This window comes from Chrysochloris asiatica, unplaced genomic scaffold (genome assembly GCF_000296735.1).
Source record: "Chrysochloris asiatica unplaced genomic scaffold, ChrAsi1.0 scaffold00034, whole genome shotgun sequence".
NCBI classification, from domain to species: domain Eukaryota; kingdom Metazoa; phylum Chordata; class Mammalia; order Afrosoricida; family Chrysochloridae; genus Chrysochloris; species Chrysochloris asiatica.
Window position 1 is genome coordinate 15,952,456 of NW_006408552.1, and position 20,753 is coordinate 15,973,208.

A 20,753-nucleotide genomic window follows, 5' to 3' on the forward strand; every position below is an offset into this window, starting at 1 on the left:
CAATTCACAATGAAAAGTTTAAAAACTTTAAAAAGATTGATACGTAATCTCCATATAGAACTAACTATTTCACAATCCACTTATGCTGAAAAGTGTGGGGTGGGGGGGGGCAGGGAGGGGTCATACAGAAAGAATCTTCTGAATTAACTGAAGAAAACGTTCACGTTTCATTCTGTCTTTGCAAATTTAGCACTGTCATCATGGTAAACCCGAGCTGTGACTCACTGAGTTCTTTGATCCATACTCAGATTTACATCAAAACTATTAGTGGATAGGGACCAAAAACAAAAACAAGGAAAATGTTGGCAGCTAACACATCCACTCTATTTCTCTCAACTGTGGATTGTTTTGTTCATTTGTATGACGCTGTTAAATATCTCAATCAGAGATGGAGAAAAGTACGTCTACAAATTAGGGAAGGGGGGGGGGGGTGGAGTAACATCACAGATGGACTGTCAGCAGCTGAGTTTCCTTGCACCAGAATGGTCCCTGAAGTGGTGGATCCCATCATTGCAATGAACACACATGGCTTGTAAAGGGCAGTTCTGGGATCCGATTCACTCTGATCTCATTGGTCCAGGGAAGACTGCCCCTGGGATGTGCCAGACACCCCCACCTAGCTCTACTTACAGGCTACTGAGAGTCATCGCTTCAGCTAAACTGGCCTCTTAGGGTCCCAGCCCCCATGCCCCCTACTGGGTTTGGGACTTTGCCCTGTCTAGGGTTCATGTCAGGAGGGAAGAGTCCACACCACAGTTGTGAGAAGGGGCCAGACCAAATTGCCTACCCTTCCTTCTTGGACACCTTAAGGGAATACCTCCCTGGACTTTAGTGACTGAAACACAGTTGGAAAAATGCCACCATTAGCTAATGAAGGCAACTCACAGAGCAATCTTGCTATCTAGTTAGCCTGATTCACAGTGAACCTGTGCACACGAGAATAGAACTCTACTCTGTCCTGCACCATCCTGTGATTGGTTGTGGATAAGGCTGTTGGGATACATAGAGCTTTTATTGGCTGATTTTTGGATATTGATTGCCAGGCCTTTCTTCCTGGTCTCTGTCCACCTGGAAGCTCGGTGGAAACCTACTCAGCATTACAGCAACATGCAAGCCTCCATGAACTGGTGGTGGCTGTGCATGAGGTCAGTTGGCTGAGAACCCAGCTGGGGTCTCCAGCATGTTGTTGTTTGTTGTTAAGTACTGTCGAGTCCATTCCAACTCGTAGCAACCCTGTATAGGGTTTCCAAGGCTGTAACCCTTTGCAGGAGCAGCACTGAACCACTGTGCCACCTGGCTCCTTTCTATATGTGTAGGGATTAGAGTTTACAGTACATACTTTGGGAGACACACTGAATCCACAAAGTCTTTCCACTACAGACAGGTTCAGATATTACAGACAGTATGAGTTTCCTGGCCACGGCGTAAGTACCTTCTGTCTTATGGTGCATCTGCTCCCAGACAATATCCTAGGGAATCCAGAAGTGTGACCCAGCATTGTCACTAACGGGGTGCTCCAGGGTGTGGACTGCACCGGGTGATGCTGTCCGAGTTGGGGTGTTACCAAAATGTCTACCTATACAGTTTCTGTGCAGTGTTTCAACAGAGCTGTATTCATTTTTCAAAAAACTATCCCTGTAGTTAGCTATAAAGGTACGCTGGTGCTCAGCACAGGGCTGGAAACTGTAAAGCCAGTGGTTAAGTGTAAGGTCAGTGTAGCCATCAACAGTGGTTGGCTTCTGTTTGGTTACAAAAAGCTAACAATGCTGTAATTCAACATGGAACGAGTTTACAAGACAATTCTGCTGTTAGTATTCATATAATGAAAGAGCTTTGGTGGTGGAGTGGGTTAGGAAATGGGCTGCAAACAGTAAGTTTGGAGGTTCAAATCCCCCAGTTGCTCAAAGGAGAAAGATGACAGCCTTGGATAATCCTAATGGGGTAGTTCTATTTTGGCCTCCAGAGTCATCATGAGTTGAAATGTGCTTGTCAGCATTGGGTTTGGTTGGTTTTATACATCTGAGCAGTTTCCAACAATATTTAGGATCACACAGGATTCTATGGCTGAAAAGGATGGTAAGTATGGCTAAGGATCCTGTGTGGTCCTGGGTTATGCCAACCCTCGTGACCCCCCTGCACTGAGACTCGCACACTGCTGGCGGATCCAAGACCAAGCTGCTCCCTCTGTCCCCCAACACCCGGCACTGGACCAACTGCTGCTGGTAGAAGGCAGACGGCACAGCAATAGAGAAGTTTGATTTCATGGGTAATTAATTACACAGGGTCTCCATGCTGGATGAAACTGCCACTCACAGCCCGGAGTTTCTGGTTCCACCAACAGCTCGACTGTCAACTGCTGCCCTGAGCAAGGGGAGGTCTGTCCCTTTATTTTGTCATCATTTTACTCCATCAGTCTAGGCCAGCGATTTAATGCAAACAGGTGACTGTACACATGCTGGATTTGAAAAACAAAACTCAAAAAGATCTCTAATATGATACTCATTCAGAGCAGGAAACAGAATGAAATGGGGAGACGGGGGACAGAGAGCAAACATAGGCAGTTGTCAACCACCGTGGTGAAGGCCAGAAGGGAATATGTGAAGAGTTTGTCGGAGCCACATCTCCAGCCTTATTGCTGAATTTGCCGACTTTCTGGCAACTTTTGATCTTTTTTGCCCATTTGAAAACTCTCTTTGTCAAAGATAGGACGGGGACAGAGGAATGGAGAGGGAACCAGGATGCTCCCATGAAGCTGGGACAGCAGGGAGGGGGCAGGAGGCTGGGAAGACTCTCTGATGTGGACAGGAGCACCCCTCCAGCAAGGAGACTCTCCAGTGTGGACAGGAGCGCTCATGCCCCGGCTCCATCTATTAAGTTGAGAAAAGCAGTATCATGTTTGTCGGCACAGAGTACATCCTAATATATATATATTTCATGGTTACTCTGGAAAGGAAGATATATTTATAGCTCCGTTCCAGTCTATGGTGCCATTCCAGTCTATTGTGTAAATATGTAAATTAGGCCCCATGATCCAGCCAGCAAAATGCCTCCAAAATCATTTGTGTAAAAAAATCATCTGCAGGTGTCCAACTGTGCAGTCTGGGGTTTGCGGAGGCAGCGGGGGCCTGTGCATGGGTCAGGCTGTCCTGGTGGTGGTCTCCGCAGGCCCCATCTCTGACAGACACAACTAAGAAAAGCAGGAACTTTGGGTCGTAGGTCATTCCTAGGAGCAACAGTGGCTGCTCTGTTCCTGCCTCCGTTATGGTGGCGTTGGGGTATTTGGAGGGATCTACAGGCGCTGGCATGAGGGTGAAGAAGAGGATGAGGTGGTCCCATCATCCCATCCATGCTGGTTGCTTGAGACGCCCTGTCTAAACCAGTCACAAAGCTGTGGAGGCATCTGTCTCCCCAGATCAAGGCTCGGGAAGACATCAGACCAAGCAGCTGCCCTGGGGCCTTGAGATTTGCTCAGCTCAACGTTCCTCAATCTCCTTAAGAACCCAGAGTTGAGGACGTCCTACCATGGCAGGGCTGTTGTTGAGTGTCGTTGAGTTGGTTCTGACTCACAGCCACCCTGTATAGGGTTTCTAAGGGTTGACTGGTGAGTTTGAACTATCGACCTTGCAGTTCAAATGACCTTGAGATACAATGCTTATCCCATGAACACCACACCTAAGGGAAATCCCATATCAAGATTTGTCATTGTGTTGTCGTGGTAAATTGCTGTCAAGATGACATCTGAGTCTTGGCGACCATATGCACAAACACTGGCCGGTCCTTAAGATCCACAGGTTTTGCAGTGGCTGATTTTCAGAAATCAATAGCCAGGTCTTTCTTCCTAGTCTGTTTTCGTCTGGAAGCTTCACTGAAACCTGCTCAGCATCACAGCAACACACAGGCCTCCTCAGACAGACAGGTGGTGGTTGCGTATCTGGAGCACTGGCCAGGAATCAAACTCAGGGTCTCTTGCATGAGAGGTGAGAAATCCACCACTGAGCCACCACTGCCCCCTCATACTAAAAATACTCTCTCCTCTCAACACAAAACAGGACCACATGCTGAACCTGGCGCTGGGGCCAACCAGGCGTCTGTCCTAAACCATTTCCCAGCCTGGAGAAGGTCTTGCCAAAACGCTTCGTTGGAGAAAATGCGACACTCGGCAGTTAATGTTTTGTGTAATGAGGCCTATAATAGATGGCAGCTGAGATTCAAGCCCCAAGGTACTGTGAGGTGTTTAAATATTGACAATCCATAAAAGCATTGCATTCGCCTCTCAGTTGCTGCTGGCTGAGACACCGAACGGAGGGACACGTTTCTCTCAACTCTCCATGGAAGGAGGGACACCCAAGTCAGGCAAGAGGGAACTTCTGTGCCAACCTACTTCCCAGTGCTGAGCATTGAATGGGAGGTGAAAGCAAAATCCCTCCAAGATAAAGCACCGAACCCATGGCTGCTGTTGGACCCATTCTGACTCACAGCCATCCTGCTGGACGAAGCAGAAACTGCCTCAGAGGGTTTTTATTGCTGTGTAGTGGATTATGAGCTAGGCTGCTAATCGCAAGGTCAGCAGTTCGAATCTACCATCTATGGGAGAAATAAGAGGCTTTCTGCTCCTGTGAAGACTTACAGCTTCAGAAACCCTACCCAAGTCACTATGAGGGCAAACTGATTCCACCGCACACAACCACCACCATCACTGATCTTCACAGAATCAAGCAGCTCAGGGCTTTTTAAATGTCAAGTGAACTTTCTATTTTGATATCACTAGGAGTCCTGTTGTGGCGCTGTGGGTTAATGCGTCAGACTACAAAGTCATTTGAATTGCAAGGTCACTGGTTCAAGCTCACCAGCTTCTCCTTGGAAACCCTATACAGGGTCGTTATGGGTTGAAATTGACTCAAGGGCACTTAACAACAATAGTGTCCCAGTTGTGATCCAATAAACAAGGTAAGTGTGTGCTTGCTTACTAATCTACAGTGAGCATCTGTCTCTCTCCAGCCCCACAGCACTTTCCTACAGAACATCTTTGGATGGAGCAAACGAGGTAACCATGGATTTCTTTGTGCTTACTACTTAATCTGTAAGGAACAATTTCCCACATTTTTCACCACATGAAATCCCGCTGAAATTGTTCACTACAAATTAGTAAGCAAGACCAAGACTTTGTTTATTGGGTACTTGGCCTCGTCTTCTCCCCACTGTTGGTTGTTGGCAGTTGCCATGGCATTGGCTCTGACTCATGGTGACCACCCAAATATAACAGAACAAAATGTTGCTCCACCTTCTGCGTCATCTTCACCACTACTGATTGATATACCTGAGCCCCAGCGTGGTAGCCAATGTGTTACTCTATCTCACTGAAGGTTTCCCTTGTTTTCGATGACCCCCGACTTTACCAACCAGGGTGCTCTTTTCTAGTGATTGCTTTATCCCAATGACGTAGCCAAACTAAGTGCCTCACAAAGTCTTGCCATCATCACATCGGAGGTGTATGCTGATTGTATTCTGCCAAGACTGATGATCTGTTTGTTCTTCGGGCAACCCGTGGCTTACAGTTCTTCACCAACATCACAGTTTAAATGCACCCTTCTACTCTTGACTTATTTTCTCATCATCTGGTTTCCGCATGCACAGTTGGTAATTGAGAAGACCATGTCTTGGGTCAGGTGCACCGTAGTCTTTGAAGTTCATCCTGCACATTTGTGGAACACTATCGCCACTTGGTCAAGATACAGAATACTATCATCATTACAAGAATCCCTCCTGTGCCTTTCTACAGGCAGACACCCAAGGGTTTTGACTCCGTACTCAAGAGGCAGGCATTTCAACAAAAGAAGCTGCTTCGTTAAGACGGTTCTTTGTTCTCTTGCACAAGTGTCCTTATCTTAAACCTGTGCCTACCTTGCTCACTGTAAGTCAATACATTCTTTGTTCTCTAGTGCTGCTTTAACAGAAATACCAAAAGGGGGTGGCTTTAACAAACAGAAATAAATTTCTCTCAAAGTTTAGAAGGCTGGAAGTCCAAATCCAAACTTTACCACCTCTGGGGCAAGGTCCTTGTCTCCTTTCAGCCTTCCTTGGAGCTATCCCTGGCATCACTCTGTGCCTGGATCTAGGCGCTTCACAGGACAGGGACACACTCCCCTCCTGGCCCTTCTATCTTGGTGGCAGTATGTCCCTCTGAGCTCTGTTTTCTTGTTTAGTCTTTTTTATATTTCAGAAGAGATTAATTCACTCAAGAGATAACTTACTCCTGTAGATTACATCAGGCCTCATTAACAAGCTAGTAGTCAGGATTCACAACACACAGGATAATGATCTCAGATCATGGCCGATCGCAGCAGATCACATGATGACCGTGATTACATTATGTTAGATCTCATCATGGGGAGTTACTACATCTTCAGTGCTTACCTCTGAGCATCCTGACCCTCACTTTCACACTGGCTGATCCACCCTGTGCTCTGCCCAGACCAGAATCTCCTCTCTGATTTGGGGGCCTCCTGTCTTTACAACCATCCAAATAGCTCTCCACAGATACAGTTAGGACCTGCCAAGCTAGCAGGTCTGCATTTACGACTGCTCCAGACAACATTTTTTCAAAGTGCCTTTAAATAGAAAGGGGTTTGGCCTTATGCCCTGGGTCTCTCCTCAGAAGTTTCCAGAAGGCATTTCTAACTAGTCTTCACTCAAAATCATTTCGAGGAATGGTGGGGGTGGGCAGCAAAAAAAGTAATGTATGATTTTTGGGACTGGTTTTCCTGGTCTCATACCAATTCCCAGTTGCTCTCCAGTTGGCCCCAACTTATGATGCTCCCATGGGGGTCAGAGTAGAACTGTGTGCCGTAGGGTTTTTAACAGCTGGTTTTATAGCAGACTGCCAAGCCTTTCTTCTGAGGTACTTCTGGGTAGAACTCAAACCTCTAACCTTCTCGTTGGCAGCCAAATGCATTCACTAACTCAGGTTTTTTCTTGGGGGCAATGTGTTAGACTGCAAGGTTGGTTTGAACGGCAAGATTGGCAGTTCAAGCTCACAGCTACTCCTTGGAAACCCCATACAGGGTTGCTGTGAGTCAGAACCAACTCGATGGCACTGAACAATGTTGTGGATAGGTGCTGTAGAGTCAGTTCCAATCCAAAGAAACCCTGCACGTAGCAGAACAAAGCACTGCCCGGTCACGCGCCAGCCTCCCCATCATTGCTGTTCACACTGTGCCAATCCATCTCACTGGGGGTCTTCCTCTTTTTCGCTGACCCTCCACTCTACTAAGCATGACGTTCTTCTCCAAGGTCTCGTCCCTCCTGATGATACGTCTGAAGCATGTGGGACAAAGTCACTCCACCCTCGCTTCTAGGGAGTATTCTGGCTGTGCTTCTCCCAACACTGACTTTGCCTAATGGCGTCTTTAACCATTCGACTACAGCGCTGTCAGCCTGGCAGCATGGGATGGAATGACACTTCCCAAATGCACGCTGGCCACCCTGACTCACCGCTGACCACAGGGTTTTCATGGCTGTGACCTTTCCCATTTTGTCACTTCTTTAATCATTTTAGTTTCCGGTTAGTTTCTCTTTTTTTACCTTGTTATTGTGAATGGGGTGAAGGTTGACAGAGTCAATTAATATTCCATCCCATAATTCAGACACATTTTGTGTCATCTCATTGACTGCAGTCCCCACAATGGAACATCTCTTGCCACTTCCCCCCTGTGTTTCCCATTTCCGTTCGTCCTTCCCCAGCCTTCTAAGCTGCCCTTACTATAGCTAATTGACCAAGGACTTCCTTCCTCCCTGATGTTCTTACTGTTCCCCTATGGGCCTGTCAATTGTGTGGCTGAACATTGACCCTGAGGTCTGAAGGGTGACTCAGTGCCTGCAATCTTTCAGAAATAGATTGCCAGGTCTTCCTTCTGAGGCACCTTTGGGTGGATTTGAACTGTTAACTTTTTGTTGCATAGTTCAGCACTTTCATGCTAAGGTATCCACAGTTAACCTTCAGTAACTTGATGGTCATTTGAGACCTGCCCAGTATTCCTACCCCGAGAGGTAATACCTGACCGGACCCCAGGTCCTTTCCTGTATGACTTTGACCCATCACACTATTGTTTTCCCATAATACTCACACACCAGTTACTAAAGTTGGGGAGGAAGAAGGAAATATAATTCCCGGGTTGCACAGAGGAGGGAGTGAAATTGAGACACTGTCCCGGAGTGTCTAGGACCCTGAGGTTGGACCGCAAGAACGCCTTAGCTCTCACAGGCAAGTCCATCTCCCTCTGGCCTCCTGTGCGGTTTTGAGAATGACAATTCCAATCGGAGCCGGAGAGACGCTCTTCTCGGCTTAGTTGGCCAACAGGGCAAATGTTCCAGGCCGAGGGCCCTTCCTCCCTTACCTGACCGAGGCCCTGCTCCTACCTGAGGGTCTGGCCTCTATGACGAAGCCTGTGGTGGGAGTACTGCCCGAGTTCCCCTCTGTCCACTGCAGGGTCAGCTCAGAAGTGGATTTGGTGACTGTGACATCTCTTGGGGCGCCTGGGGAGCCTGTGGGCAGAAAGGACACCAAGGCTGGCATTGTAGGGATGTTGTCATGTCATCCAGTAGGGGGTCTGCTCTGTGTTCCACCACTGCTTCCTCATCTAAACATGGAACAGGGTCACTGGCCCCGTGCTCAGGGGCTGACAGGTGTAGCCCCTGACATTTGCTCTGCCACCCTTGCTGAGGCCCGAGCTACTTGCTACATGGGAAGTTATGCGTCCCTCCTCACAACAAAAGAGTGTTCACATTTTCTTGTTCATTTAGAAAAACTAACAATGTTAAGTGCCGTCAAGTCAGTTCTGACCCATTGTGACCCTATATAAGGTTTCCAAGGAGTGGCTGGAGGGTTTGAACAGCTGACCTTGTGGTTAACAGTCCAGTGGTTATCCTACAGCACTATACCAGAACTCCCAGAAACCCTCTACAGGGTCACCGTGAGTCAGAACTGACTTGGCGGCACTCGACACCAGCAACATCGTTAACAAGTGTTATGGATTGATCTGTTCCCTTGAAAATATGTATTGGAACTCTAACCCCTGAAGAGTCCCATTTGGGAACAGGGGTTTTCTTTGTTGTGCCACATCAGTGCTGGTCACTTCTGAGATACCACATGTGTAGATGGGCACGAAAAAGGGAGCAGAGATGGGGGAAGACAGATGTCGAAAACTGCAAGCAGGCCCTTCTGGCAGAACTAGCAGAGGGAGAGAATGTTCAGACCCCCAGCCTCCTGAATCGTGAGAGAATACATTTCTGTCTGCTGAAGGAGTCCTGGTGTGGCGCTGTGGGATAAAGCACTGGACTGCAAGGTCGGTGGCTCAAACTCACCAGTCACTCCTTGGAAATGCTCTACAGGGTCGCTGAGTCAGAACTGACTCAATAGCACTGAACAACAACAGTAGCATTAAGGAACTAAGACAGTTCGAATCCAACTGCAGAAACTTGGTTCTAGTGCGTGCCCACGTCACAGTTTAGGTGGGGACTGAGATGTTCTGTTGAACCTGCAGATGGACCCCAGCTGCTAGCAGCACACAGCCACTGGACCACCTGATCCGAGAACTCCACTTACCATCTGCTGGACCAGCCGTGGCGTTAGCTTGAATCTCAGGGCCGAAGGTGATGGTGCGTGCTTGTACCCGGAAGAAGTAGGTCACACCTTTGGTGAGGTCCCGTACTTTCAGCCAACGTTGCCAGTTTCCTTTAATGTCCACTGTTACCACCTTGCTGACCCCTGGGACCATCCAGAAGCAAAGAGAAGAGAAGAGGGGGGTGTAGGTGGAGGAGGGTCTCAGGTCCTCTGTGGAGCCGAGAAGAGAGCTAGGGACACGAGGCTTCAGTGTGCTGAGAAACTATTTCTCACAATTAGCAGTGATAATAGCTAATTTTCAGCACAGATAAGTGTAATTAGGGTTTAAGCTTGATAAGTGAGTTCTAGCAAAGGGAAAAAAAGACAACTCACAACCACCACCCTAATGTCACTACACAATGGGGAGAAGGTGCGTCACCTCACTAACAACATCCGGTGGGGGGGGAGAAGAAGTGAACAGTCTCTCAGCGGAGGAGGGGAGAAGCATGGCTCCCTGCAGAACATTCTAGAAAATATCCCCTTCCCATGTGGCTCAGAATTATATACATTCCTGTGTGACTCTCATCGGTTACTGTGAGCTCCCTAATTTCGTCACCCCAATCAATGGTCATCCTGTTGGTGCTGGCTCACGGTGTTCTCACATGAGTCAGAGGAGAACTGAGGATTGGCTGGTTTGAGGAAGATCACCAGCCCTCTCTTCCAAGTTGTTTCTGGGAAGACTTGAACGGCCATATTCAAGTCTTTTTGTTCAACTTTGTGTTAATAGCTGAGCATATTCACCATTTACATCACCCAGGAAATCCTCTGATCCGTACATAACACAAAATAAAACAAAAAACCCCACCAAACAACAATGAAAACCCACTACCCCAGTTGCCAGGGCTTAGAACCAGTTCTTCCTGGTTCTACCCCCTGCTGGAAATTTTCCTCCGCACCCCAGATAGACTGAATCTGGAATTACATTTTAACAAGGTCACCAGGTGAGTCTTACAGTATTATACAGAAAGGTCTGCAGTTCGGACCCACCAGCCTCTTTGAGGGAGGAAAAGGAGGCAGTCAGCTTCGGTAAACATTTTCAGTCTTGGAAACCCCCCAGGGCAGCTCTCCTCTGTCTCACAGGGCTGCTATGAGCCAGAACTGACTAGATGGGAGTGTGTTTAGATTTTGGTTTTTAATCTCAGCAGAGGCAAAACTGAATGAAGTTGCTTCTTACTTATTACCCAATAGGTCCACCTATCAAAGTCTTCAAAGCAAAATTCTCCAACCTGATGTCCACCAATACCTTCTCACTGTCTCACTGTGTCCTCATTATGCCTCTTTATAAAACATGTTTTCTTTTGACTACTTTTATCCCAGTGACAGTCCAAATGTGGACTTTTCTGCAGAGAAATGGGGTCAGGTCTTCTCAGAATGTCCTCATCTTGTGTGGACAACAATTTGCATGTATGATGCCTGCCTCCAGCCAACAGGCAGATTCTGTGGGATGTAGAATTGTTGTGGAGAGCAATGGCCTGCCGGCTTCTCCCTGGAGCAAACAGGAAACTGCATGAAGATTTCGTGAGTTTTACCCTAGTAGGAGGTAGCGTTTCACATGTGTCAGAACTTTATTTATTTAGTCAATTTTTAAACCGTGCCCTGGACTGCAAAGCCTCAGGGTACAATCATGTAAAAATATTGCCATTTAAAACAGTTTTTTAAAAGCATAAAAATAGCTCGGCCACACAATCAGACTCCCAAGAACGTGGCGTCTGGCTCCTGGTGACTGGATTGTGCCAGCCTTGCAGACTTTGGAAGGTGGGCACTGTGAGGTGTGGCCGGGTGCTGGGAGGTGTGGCTGGGCACTGGGCAATTGGACCCCAGTGGGTACAGGCCCTTTAACTGTTTTATTAAGCTTTGAAGATTTTGTTTTTTATAAATGGAAGGTCTGTGGCTACTCAATGTCCAGCACATCTCTCAATGCCATTTTTCCAATAACCTGTACTTGCTTCCTCCCAAGCTGGCATGAAGAGAGCATTCCCCTGAAGCTGGGGCCCTGAATTCAGACTTCCAGCCCCTAAACTGTGAGACAATCAATTCCTGCTTGTTGTTGTTGTTGTTGTTGTTGTTCAGGGCGTGACCAGTCCTGCGCCGTCCTCACCATCGTCACCTGTGAGGTCACTGCTCCTGCCAGTGTGCCAGACCATCTCCTGAGGGATCTTCCTCTTTGTCACTGACCCTCCACTTTATCAAGCATGACGTGAGTGTGTTAATGTACATGTGTGTAAATGTGTATTCGTATGTGCGTGTTTGTGTGCTTGTGTGGGGGCATGTGAGAGTATGTGTAAGTGTCAGTGTGTGTGGGAGTATACAAACATGCCTTTGTGTGTACTAGTGTGCATGTGTGTGCACGATTGTATGTGAGTATATGTGTGTGTGTAGAGCGTCATGTGTGTACATGAGTGTGATGGAGCATGATTGTGTGAGTGTTACTGTGTATCTGTTAAGTGTGCAATATGTGGGATAGGTGTGTGTGAGTGTGTGGTATTTGTGAGTGTGTGGTGTGTGTGAGTACCTAAGCGAGTGTATATATGTGTGTCTAATTGTAGGTGTGAGTGGCATGTTTGGAAGTATGTGAGTTCATGTGTGTGTGTCTGTGCATGGATGTTGAGTGTGAGTATATATGAGTGAATATGGTATGTGTGCAAGTGTGTGTGTGTGGTATATGTGTGAGAGTATGAGTTCATGTGTGTGTGGGTTGTGTGTGTATGAGATTGTGTGCTTTGTGTTGTATGTGTATAGCAAGTGTGTGTGTGGGTGCGTGTATATGAGTGTGTGTGAGATATGTGTATGTGCATGTGGGAGAGTGTAGTGTGTGTTATATGAGTGTGTGGCATGTGGGAGAGTGTGTGTGGTATGTGCTTGAATGTGTGGGGTTTATATGAGAAAGTATGTGTATGTGTGATTTGTGTGTGACTATGTGGGGTAAATGTGAGTGTGTGGTGTATGTGAGTGTGTGGTGAGTGTGTGGTATGTGTGGGGCATGTGTATGAGGTGTGAGTGTATAGTATTTGTGTGAGAATGCGTGGTGTGTGGTATGTGTGTGTGTGTGGCATGTGTATGTGGTGCGTATGTGTGTAGTATGTGTGTAAGAGTGCATGGTGTGTGTTTGGTGTGTGAGTGTGAAGTGGAAGGGGGAGTGTGTGGCATGTGTATGAGGTGTGTGTGTGTGAATATGCAGTAGGTGAGAGACTGTTGTGTGTGGGAGTGTGGATATGCAGTATGTGTATGTATGAGTGTGTGGGGTATGTGTGTGACAGTGTGTGTGTGTGTGCGCAGCATGTCATTCGATTGTATGTATTTTAAAAGAAAACTTCCACCACTGATTTACACAGAGAACCAATAGCATCTGGTGGGCTAAACACTGGACTACGAACCACAAGGTCAGTGGTTTGAGCCCACCAACCGCTCCGTGGAAGAAGGATGAGGCTTACTGTTCCCACAAAGATTTGTTGTTGTTAAGTGCCGTCGAGTCGGTTCCGACCCATAGCGACCCTGTACAGGGTTTCCAAGGCTGTAAATCTTTATGGGAGCAGAAAGCCTCATCTTTCTCCCGTGGAGCAGCTGGTAGTTTCGAACTGCTGACCTTAAGGTTTGCAGCCCGATTCATAACCACTATGCTATCAGAGATTTACAGCCTGGGAAATCATATACAGGGTTGCTCTAAGTTGGAACTGACTTGATGGAACTTTACAGCAAAAACACCACCACATACAATAATGCCGGTCCATGTAGATGATACGGGGAAGTCGGCCTGACCAGTAGGTGGAGGCTGCTGGGTGCATGAGCCTTCTCTATGTTGTAGTTGCCGTTGTTGTTAGGTACCCTCGAGTCAGTCCTACTCACAGGGACCCTACACACAACCAAACAAAACCTTGTTGGGTCCTGTGTCAGCCCCACAATTCTTGTTACATTTGAGCCCATTGTCGTTGTCACTTTGTCAATTCACCTCTTCCACTTTTTTGTTGACCCTCCACTTTACCAAACATGCGCTCCTTTCTCCAGGGATGGGTCCCTCCTCATCACATGTCCAAAGTATGTGAGATGAAGTCTCGCGATCCTCGCTTCTGAGGAGCATGCTTGGCCGTACTTCTCCCGAGACATATTTGTTTGTTCTTCTGGCAGTCCATAATACTTTCAATATTATTCTCCAGCACCATAACTCAAATGCATCAATTTTCTACAATCTTCCTTATTCACCGTCCAACTTTTACATGCATATGAGGCTATTGAAAATATCATCCTATATCAGGCGCACCTCAGTCCTCATACCGACATCTTTGCTCTTGGACCCTTTAATAGGATCATTTGCTGTAGTGTCCAGAAGGGTAAACAGTCACTGACTGACCTCATCAGTCAGACGTACGGCTGAAATATATGCTTAATAGGAGAAGCTTTCTCTTAATATACAAGCAATAAGTTTACCTATGATGAACCTACCAGCACTGTATTAATAATAAGGCCTGGTGTTCTGCTTCTGTGAGGTGGCTGTTGTGTTGCGTTGAGTTGGTTCCCACTCAGCAATCCTATAGGACAGAGAAGATCTGCCTCACAGGGTTTCTGAGCCCATCATCTTTATGGGAGTGGATCTCCAGCTCTTTTCACACTCGGGGCAGCGAACCACAGACCTATTGGTTAGCAGCTGGGCACTTAAAGCTGCGTCACTGGGGCTCCTTCCACAAATCTAAAACTGTGATGCTCTCAAGTCGATTCTGAATCATTAAAAACCTACAGGACAGACTAGAGCTTCCTGGTAGACTTTCCTAAATTATAAGTCACCGGGTGGGTTTGAACCGCCAATCTTTCAGTTAGCCACGGAGAGCTTGACTGTTGCACCACTAGGGCTCCATACATGCAGAAGTTAAAGCCAAGAAAATCCTACGGCTCTCAGCTGTACACTGTAACACGGAGGCTCACCAAGAACGGAACTGACTTGATGGCAACAGGTTTTGGTGTTATGATATTAATAAAAATAAACAATTTCTTATAACATTGGATATAAGTAAGGTAACACTTTAACACAGCAATGCCCAGGACTGATGGCCAGGGGCATGCCAACATCAATGCCAACCTTCCCCAGCTTCTCCTCCCTAACCCAAACTCCTCACACCTCCCCCATCATTGTCCAAGCCTACATGCAGGACACAGTTGGCCCCTTCCCCCAAACCCGCTCTCCATCAGCAGCCAGTGACCTCTTATCTGAGTCTGGGCCCACTGTTCCAATTCCATCTGGGCTCCCCTGGTCCTGGGACCTCATGTTACTCTCTCCCCTCATGGAGATCCAGCCCTTGCCCACCTCAGGGCCTTTGCACGGGTTCTGCCTCCTGTCTGAAGACCTTCCCTGTTAGTCCCTCTGATGACTCCGGCCTCCTCCATCACCCAAACCCTCTCTGTGTAGTGCTGACCACAGTGCTGTCCATTCATTTGACTTCCACTGTGTGTTTGCTGCTGCAACATGAATTCTCCAGGTTCTGACAAAAATGGGTCTTTGTTAAACAAACTCTTTGCTTTCTTAGATCCAGGACAGCATGTGGCACATCATGAATGTGCTGTATAATAAATCTTCCTACTCACCACCTGTCAGTCTGTCTACTGTGGTGGCCTTCATGGTGCTGTGACGCTGGAAGCTATGCCACTGAGATTGTCAATAGTAGCAGAGTTACCCAGGGTATAGAGGTTTCAGCGGAGCTTCCAAACAAAGGCAGTCTAGAATGAAAACCATCTACTTCCCAAACTAGCCAATGAAAAGCCCATGCATCACAACAGAGCAGTGTCTTATAAAGTGCTGGAAGATGAGCCAGGAGGCCTGGAAGATTCTCAGACTACACAGTGGCCACAGCATGACCTCCAGCAAACCCAGGATCATGCAGCAGGCACGGGGCTGGGACACACTTTGCTGTGTTTTGCATGAGGTCACCAGAGGTGCTGGAAGGGAAGCAGCAGCAGCAGTAAATATCTGCTGAGTGAATGAATGAATGGAGAGAGCGACAGGGAACTATCTGAGGGTGCTAGGCTGTCAGCGCCTCCTCTGAGACACAGGGGGTTTCCCATCTGCCACCATTTCCCCACGTGGTTCCAGCATCAGTACACATGAAGACTAAGAGAAATGGGGAAAAGTTGGAGTATGGGAGAGAAAGGGGTCTTACCTTGGACGGGTGCTAAGGGCTCGTACACCACTCGGTAGCCCTGAAGGATGCCGTTGGCAGCCACAGGCTCGCCCCAGGACACATTGAGAGTGGTGGAGGTGATTTCTGAGAAGTTCAGGAAGCTGGGGGCTCCAGGAGCTGTAGGACAGAACACAGGGGGCTTTCTCTGAAGCTCCTCAAGGCCACATGTGTGCCTCGTGTGGAGAAAACATGCTATTCAGCGCAGCTTCCATCTCTGGCCATGTCTCCACACCAGAGGGTAGGAAGAAGATTACCGATCACCCCGGAACTTCTGATGATGCATTAGAAACCTGGATCCTCCAGAGAGGAGCTGAGACCATGATGGCGGCATTTCAGCTGGAAGGGGCTCGAATAGGAGACATGGCAGCGGGGTGAACATGAGGCAGAGGAGAAGGTGGGCACAGAATGACCGCTGGGTCTTCCAGCAGCTGCGGGGAGCTGGGATGGATGAGGCCTCTCCTTCAATGCTCTCCTCTCTCTTCACAAAACATCGTCCCAAAACACCCCTAACCCAACCTAGTCTACGTCTTCCATTATTGTCCTCTCCAAGCTTCCAGCTGGCCCCCCACTCTTCTCTCCCCTCCCCAATACCACAGGGCCTTCAGATCTCAGAGGACACAGCCCTGGTCCCTCGGTTGAAACCTCAACCAATGTCTGCCGGCTCCGGTCTGGGAGCTGACTGAGAATCCTGCACTGAAAGGACTTCCTGGCAACCCACTGGCAGGTGTGGGGTCAGGTGTGCGGCCAAGTGTGCAGCCATGTGTGTAGCCAGGTATGAGGTCAGGTGTGATGCCAGGTGTGGGGCTGGGGACAGCCATGGCCTACTCTCTGTTCCCCTCTTCCCGGCTCAGTGAAAGGTCCAGCTCCTGGCCGCCCACTCAGGCATTTCTGTCCCAGCAGCACCCGCACATGAAGAAGCCAACAGAGGTCTTGATAAAAGCAGGTGTTGGCCCTACCTGCCTGCTGTGTCCGTCCCTGCTGGGGCTGACTGGTGGGCCCGTCTCCGGCGGCGTTAAAGGCAGATATGCTGACCAGGTACTTGGTGTGGCTGGTCAGGTTCTTGAGCTTCACCGTGGTCTCGGGGAGGAAGAGGACTTTCATCTTCTCTGTCTCATTCTGGCTTCCAGCCTCCCAGTAATAGATCTGCCAGAGAGGGGAGTGGGTGGGAATGGCATTTGAGGACAGGCCAGCCAGGTTTGTTCCCCAGTGCCAGACTGGAGCCTGGATGCAGCCCTGTGCCATGTGTGCTGGGTCAGAGCCCTTGTCATGGGGTAGATGCCAAGGGGAGTGTGGGTGGAGGGAGAGCTCCTGGCAGTGCAAAGTCACTCATAGGGAATCTGTTGGGCAGAGTCCAAGGGCTCCTTTGGCTTTCTAAGGCTGGCCTCTTTATGAAGCAGAATGCATTCTCTTCCTCCTGCAGGGCAGCCGAGCACTTAACCACCGCACCACCAGGACTCCTTCAGCAAAACCAAACCCAGTGCCGTCAAGCCCATCTCACTCACAGGGACCCTAGAGGACAGAGGAGACGGGCTCCTTTGGGTTTCCAAATCTGTCATCTTTACAGAGCACACATCTTTCAGATGTCAGAAGCCCAATGCCTAGCCCATTGTGTGACTGGGATCATGGTGGCTAGCTTCTGAGTCATCCATTTAGAGTTTAGACACTGCCTGGATAAAGAAAATGCTGCTCAGGACAGGAGGACAGGGATCTGAGGATGGCAGGCTCCTTGCACTTGGGGTCCCAGGATGTTGCCTTTTCTCCTTTGGAGTGAGCCCCAGGGATGCCTTTTGATGTAATCCCTGAGTTCTGGAGGGAAGAGATTGCCTCTGTGCCCACCCTGCCTGACCTTTGGATAGGCCCAGCCCCTGACATCTACCCCGTGCACCCACATCCCACTGACAGCCCATGGCTACATTTTCATCCACAGGACCCGGCACCTGGGGATGAAACCCAGAGAGAGCGGGCTGAGCCAGGCGACGCTGGCAAGACTCCTCCTGAAAGCTGTTTGCTTTTGTTTGTCTTCTACGTGCTCATGGGTCAGCTCCGGGCACAACAATGGAGGTCTGTGGAGCCTGCCAGGATCTCTCCTGCAGACAGCTGACCATGGAGCCTCTGCCCAATGCCAGGGCAGCCAGCTGTCCAGAGACATTGTGGCCCAAGACCCAACCTGTGCCAGTCCATTACAGCCACTCACTGCACGCTGGCAAAACTGGTGCCCCCTGTAGTCCATTCCCCAACATATCCATTACCAGTGAGACCCGGTCCACCCTCGGCTCACACAGGGTTGGTGGCGTGCAGATCAATATCCAAGTTCAATGTCTTTGTCATTAAGGAAATCAGAAAAGGTATTTTTGGACGTGCCTAAAGAGCACCATGCCTTGGAGCTTGGTGCTCACTCGGCTTAGCTTTCTTCCCATTACCTCATTAATCATGGTAACGGCCTTGCCTGGGAGGCAGGTACTCATGCCCATAAAACACCCACAGAAATCACCTGTAAATGGACATTTAATTGGCCCGATAGTCATGAGGGTGGACGAGCCCACTGGAGCAGAAGACAGATCAACTCAGGCTCTCACAGACCGGACATGAATTCCAGAGGAAGGTAGACGAACTGGCAAAGCCCAGTTGGCCTTTGTCTTGCGGTTCTAGCTGGGTTTGAGGGTTAGGAGCCCTCAGAGAAGGTACGGTCTTAATGGTCAGTGGCTGCAAGCAGCATGCCAACTCCATCCCAAGGGTTAGAGCCTCATCAGTGGATACTCTAATCCACCTGGCAGACCCACTTTCCTTTACCTCGTCTCTTGAGCATGCTATTGACGTGAACTTATTCTATCCTAGTTTGGTGATTCCCACTGGGGCCACTATGAGTTGGAATAGACTTGACAACACACGGAGTTCTTGGGTGGCACAAATGGTTAAGTGCTTAGCTGCTAACTCAAAGGTCTGTGATTTGAACCCATCTAGTGGGTTAGAGAGCATCTCAAGAACAGATTGGATGCATGAAACGCAAATGACTGAAGACCAGAAGAGCTGTGGGATGACACCAAGAACATCATACAGAAAGAAAGCAAAAGGTCATTCAGAAGACACGAAAGAAAGAGAAGACAGAAATGGATGGCAGAAAAGACCCTGAAGCTTGCTCTTGAATCTAAATTGACTAGAAGAAAGGAAGAAGTAAAAGCTGAACAAAAAGCTTCAAAGGGAAGCTTGAGAAGACAAAGTATTCTAATGAAAATGTGCAAAGGCCTGGAATTAGAAAACCAAAATGCTCAGCATTTCTCAAACTGAAAGAACTGAGATCTGAGGTGGGACATTCCCACTTGAAAGGAATATAGACTAGCCAGGAGTTGCTAGAGAAACAGAAGATATTTCCTGAAAGAAAGACCAACAGGAAAAATCCAAAACAAAAATGGTAGTCTGATTGGCTACTACAAGAACAAGCAAGTTGTTCGCCGGGGAGCCATCAAGGCAAGCAATCAAGTCCCTTTAGGACAAACCCCCTTCCAAGACTGAAACTCAAAGGGAACACATGAGCAGGAATGTAAGCCTGCTGGCAACCATGCTGGTCTACTGGTGAGTGGAAGAGGGGGAAAGGTAGTAATGAAGATATGGGCTGAGTTCAACCACGTTCCACAGACTCTCATCGACCTGGAGATGAGAGAGAGAAGAGGAAGGTCTGGTTGGTCTGAAGTGTGGTGAGACCTGGCGACTCCTGAGCCCATGGACAAAGACATAGCCATGGAGGGCAAGAGCTGAGAGTGAAGTGTCCAGCTGATATGAAGTGAGGGGAGACACAAAAGAATGCCCAAACTTGTAGATAGTACCCATTCTACCTAGCTTCGAAGGATTGATGATCAGAACTCAACTAGAGGAAGATTTAAAAAAAAAAAAAATTTGATAAAGGAAACAAGTCTAACCTGCTATAATTGATGACCTTGACCTATATTTATGAATGTAGTAGCTCTAAATACCAACTGAGAGGGAAGGAGTCTTCACATCAATTATCAATCCTATCCCCTCTGTATACAGGGTTGATAGGGATGGGCAACTTAGATATTGGCTACCTAAAATGGGGGGGAGGGCTATAAAGGCACTAGGTGACTGGCTTACAAGTTTTCAAGAGGGGATTTAGTTTCAGAGGTAGGCAGGGGAAGGCAGAATCCCCAATGAATCATTTTCATCTTGTCTAGATGGGTCTGGTGAAAAGAGATGGGTATAAGATTCTTCTGATTCAATAGTAAGTAATTGTTATCATGACTAATTGATACTGTAAAGGTAGAAGTTTTGTAACAAAAAGGGCGGAGCAGTTAATCTTACAGTCCAGGGACAGAGGACTGACCCCAGGACTACCAAGGAAGAAGAGCAAGAGCGGAATGTGGGGACCCCATCCAAAGAAGCAGCGACAGATAGAGATGAGAACATGGAGAGAGAGCAGCTGAGGATTCTGGACTCATGGGAAGAGAAAGGCTGTGTGCTGGTGGCCAGGAGGCAGGCTTGCAGAATGTGCTCTTTGGTTGTTTAAATGATTATATACTCCTGAGTATTTTTGTGTACATTATCCCCCACTAAAATAAAACAAAACAAAAGAACAAAACCAGAGGAAATAGAAGCAAATACTGTTGAATGATGTTTCACGGAAGAGATTGTAATCATTGCAATGAAATGGTGAGTTTAAAACTGATGTTCTCCCTTGTAAACTATCAGTTCACAATAAAAACTTAAAAGAAAAAAAATCAAACAAATAAATAGTAAGATAAATTTTAAAAAATGGATCATTGTTTTAATATCAAATCTCTGATCCTCCCTAAATAAACCTTGCTGTTGTTGTTGTGAAGTGCCATTGAGTCGATTCCAACCCATAGCGACCCTGTATAGGGTTTCTGAGGAGCAGCTAGTGAGCTTGAACTACTTACAGTTCAAATGACTTTGCAGTC

At 47.9% G+C, this 20,753-nt stretch overlaps 1 protein-coding gene across 1 annotated transcript in view; it reads right to left on the reverse strand.

The window, feature by feature from the left end:
- The window catches only part of SDK1 (sidekick cell adhesion molecule 1), a 774,959-nt gene that overhangs the window by 53,198 nt on the left and 701,008 nt on the right, over positions 1 to 20,753 (reverse strand). Inside the window, exons 37-40 of the mRNA XM_006859873.1 lie at positions 16,779 to 16,965; positions 15,802 to 15,939; positions 9,602 to 9,763; positions 8,416 to 8,541 (exon numbers count right to left, since the gene is read on the reverse strand). Of these exons, the coding sequence (XP_006859935.1) occupies positions 8,416 to 8,541; positions 9,602 to 9,763; positions 15,802 to 15,939; positions 16,779 to 16,965 (613 nt within the window). The remainder of the gene's footprint in view (positions 1 to 8,415; positions 8,542 to 9,601; positions 9,764 to 15,801; positions 15,940 to 16,778; positions 16,966 to 20,753) is intronic.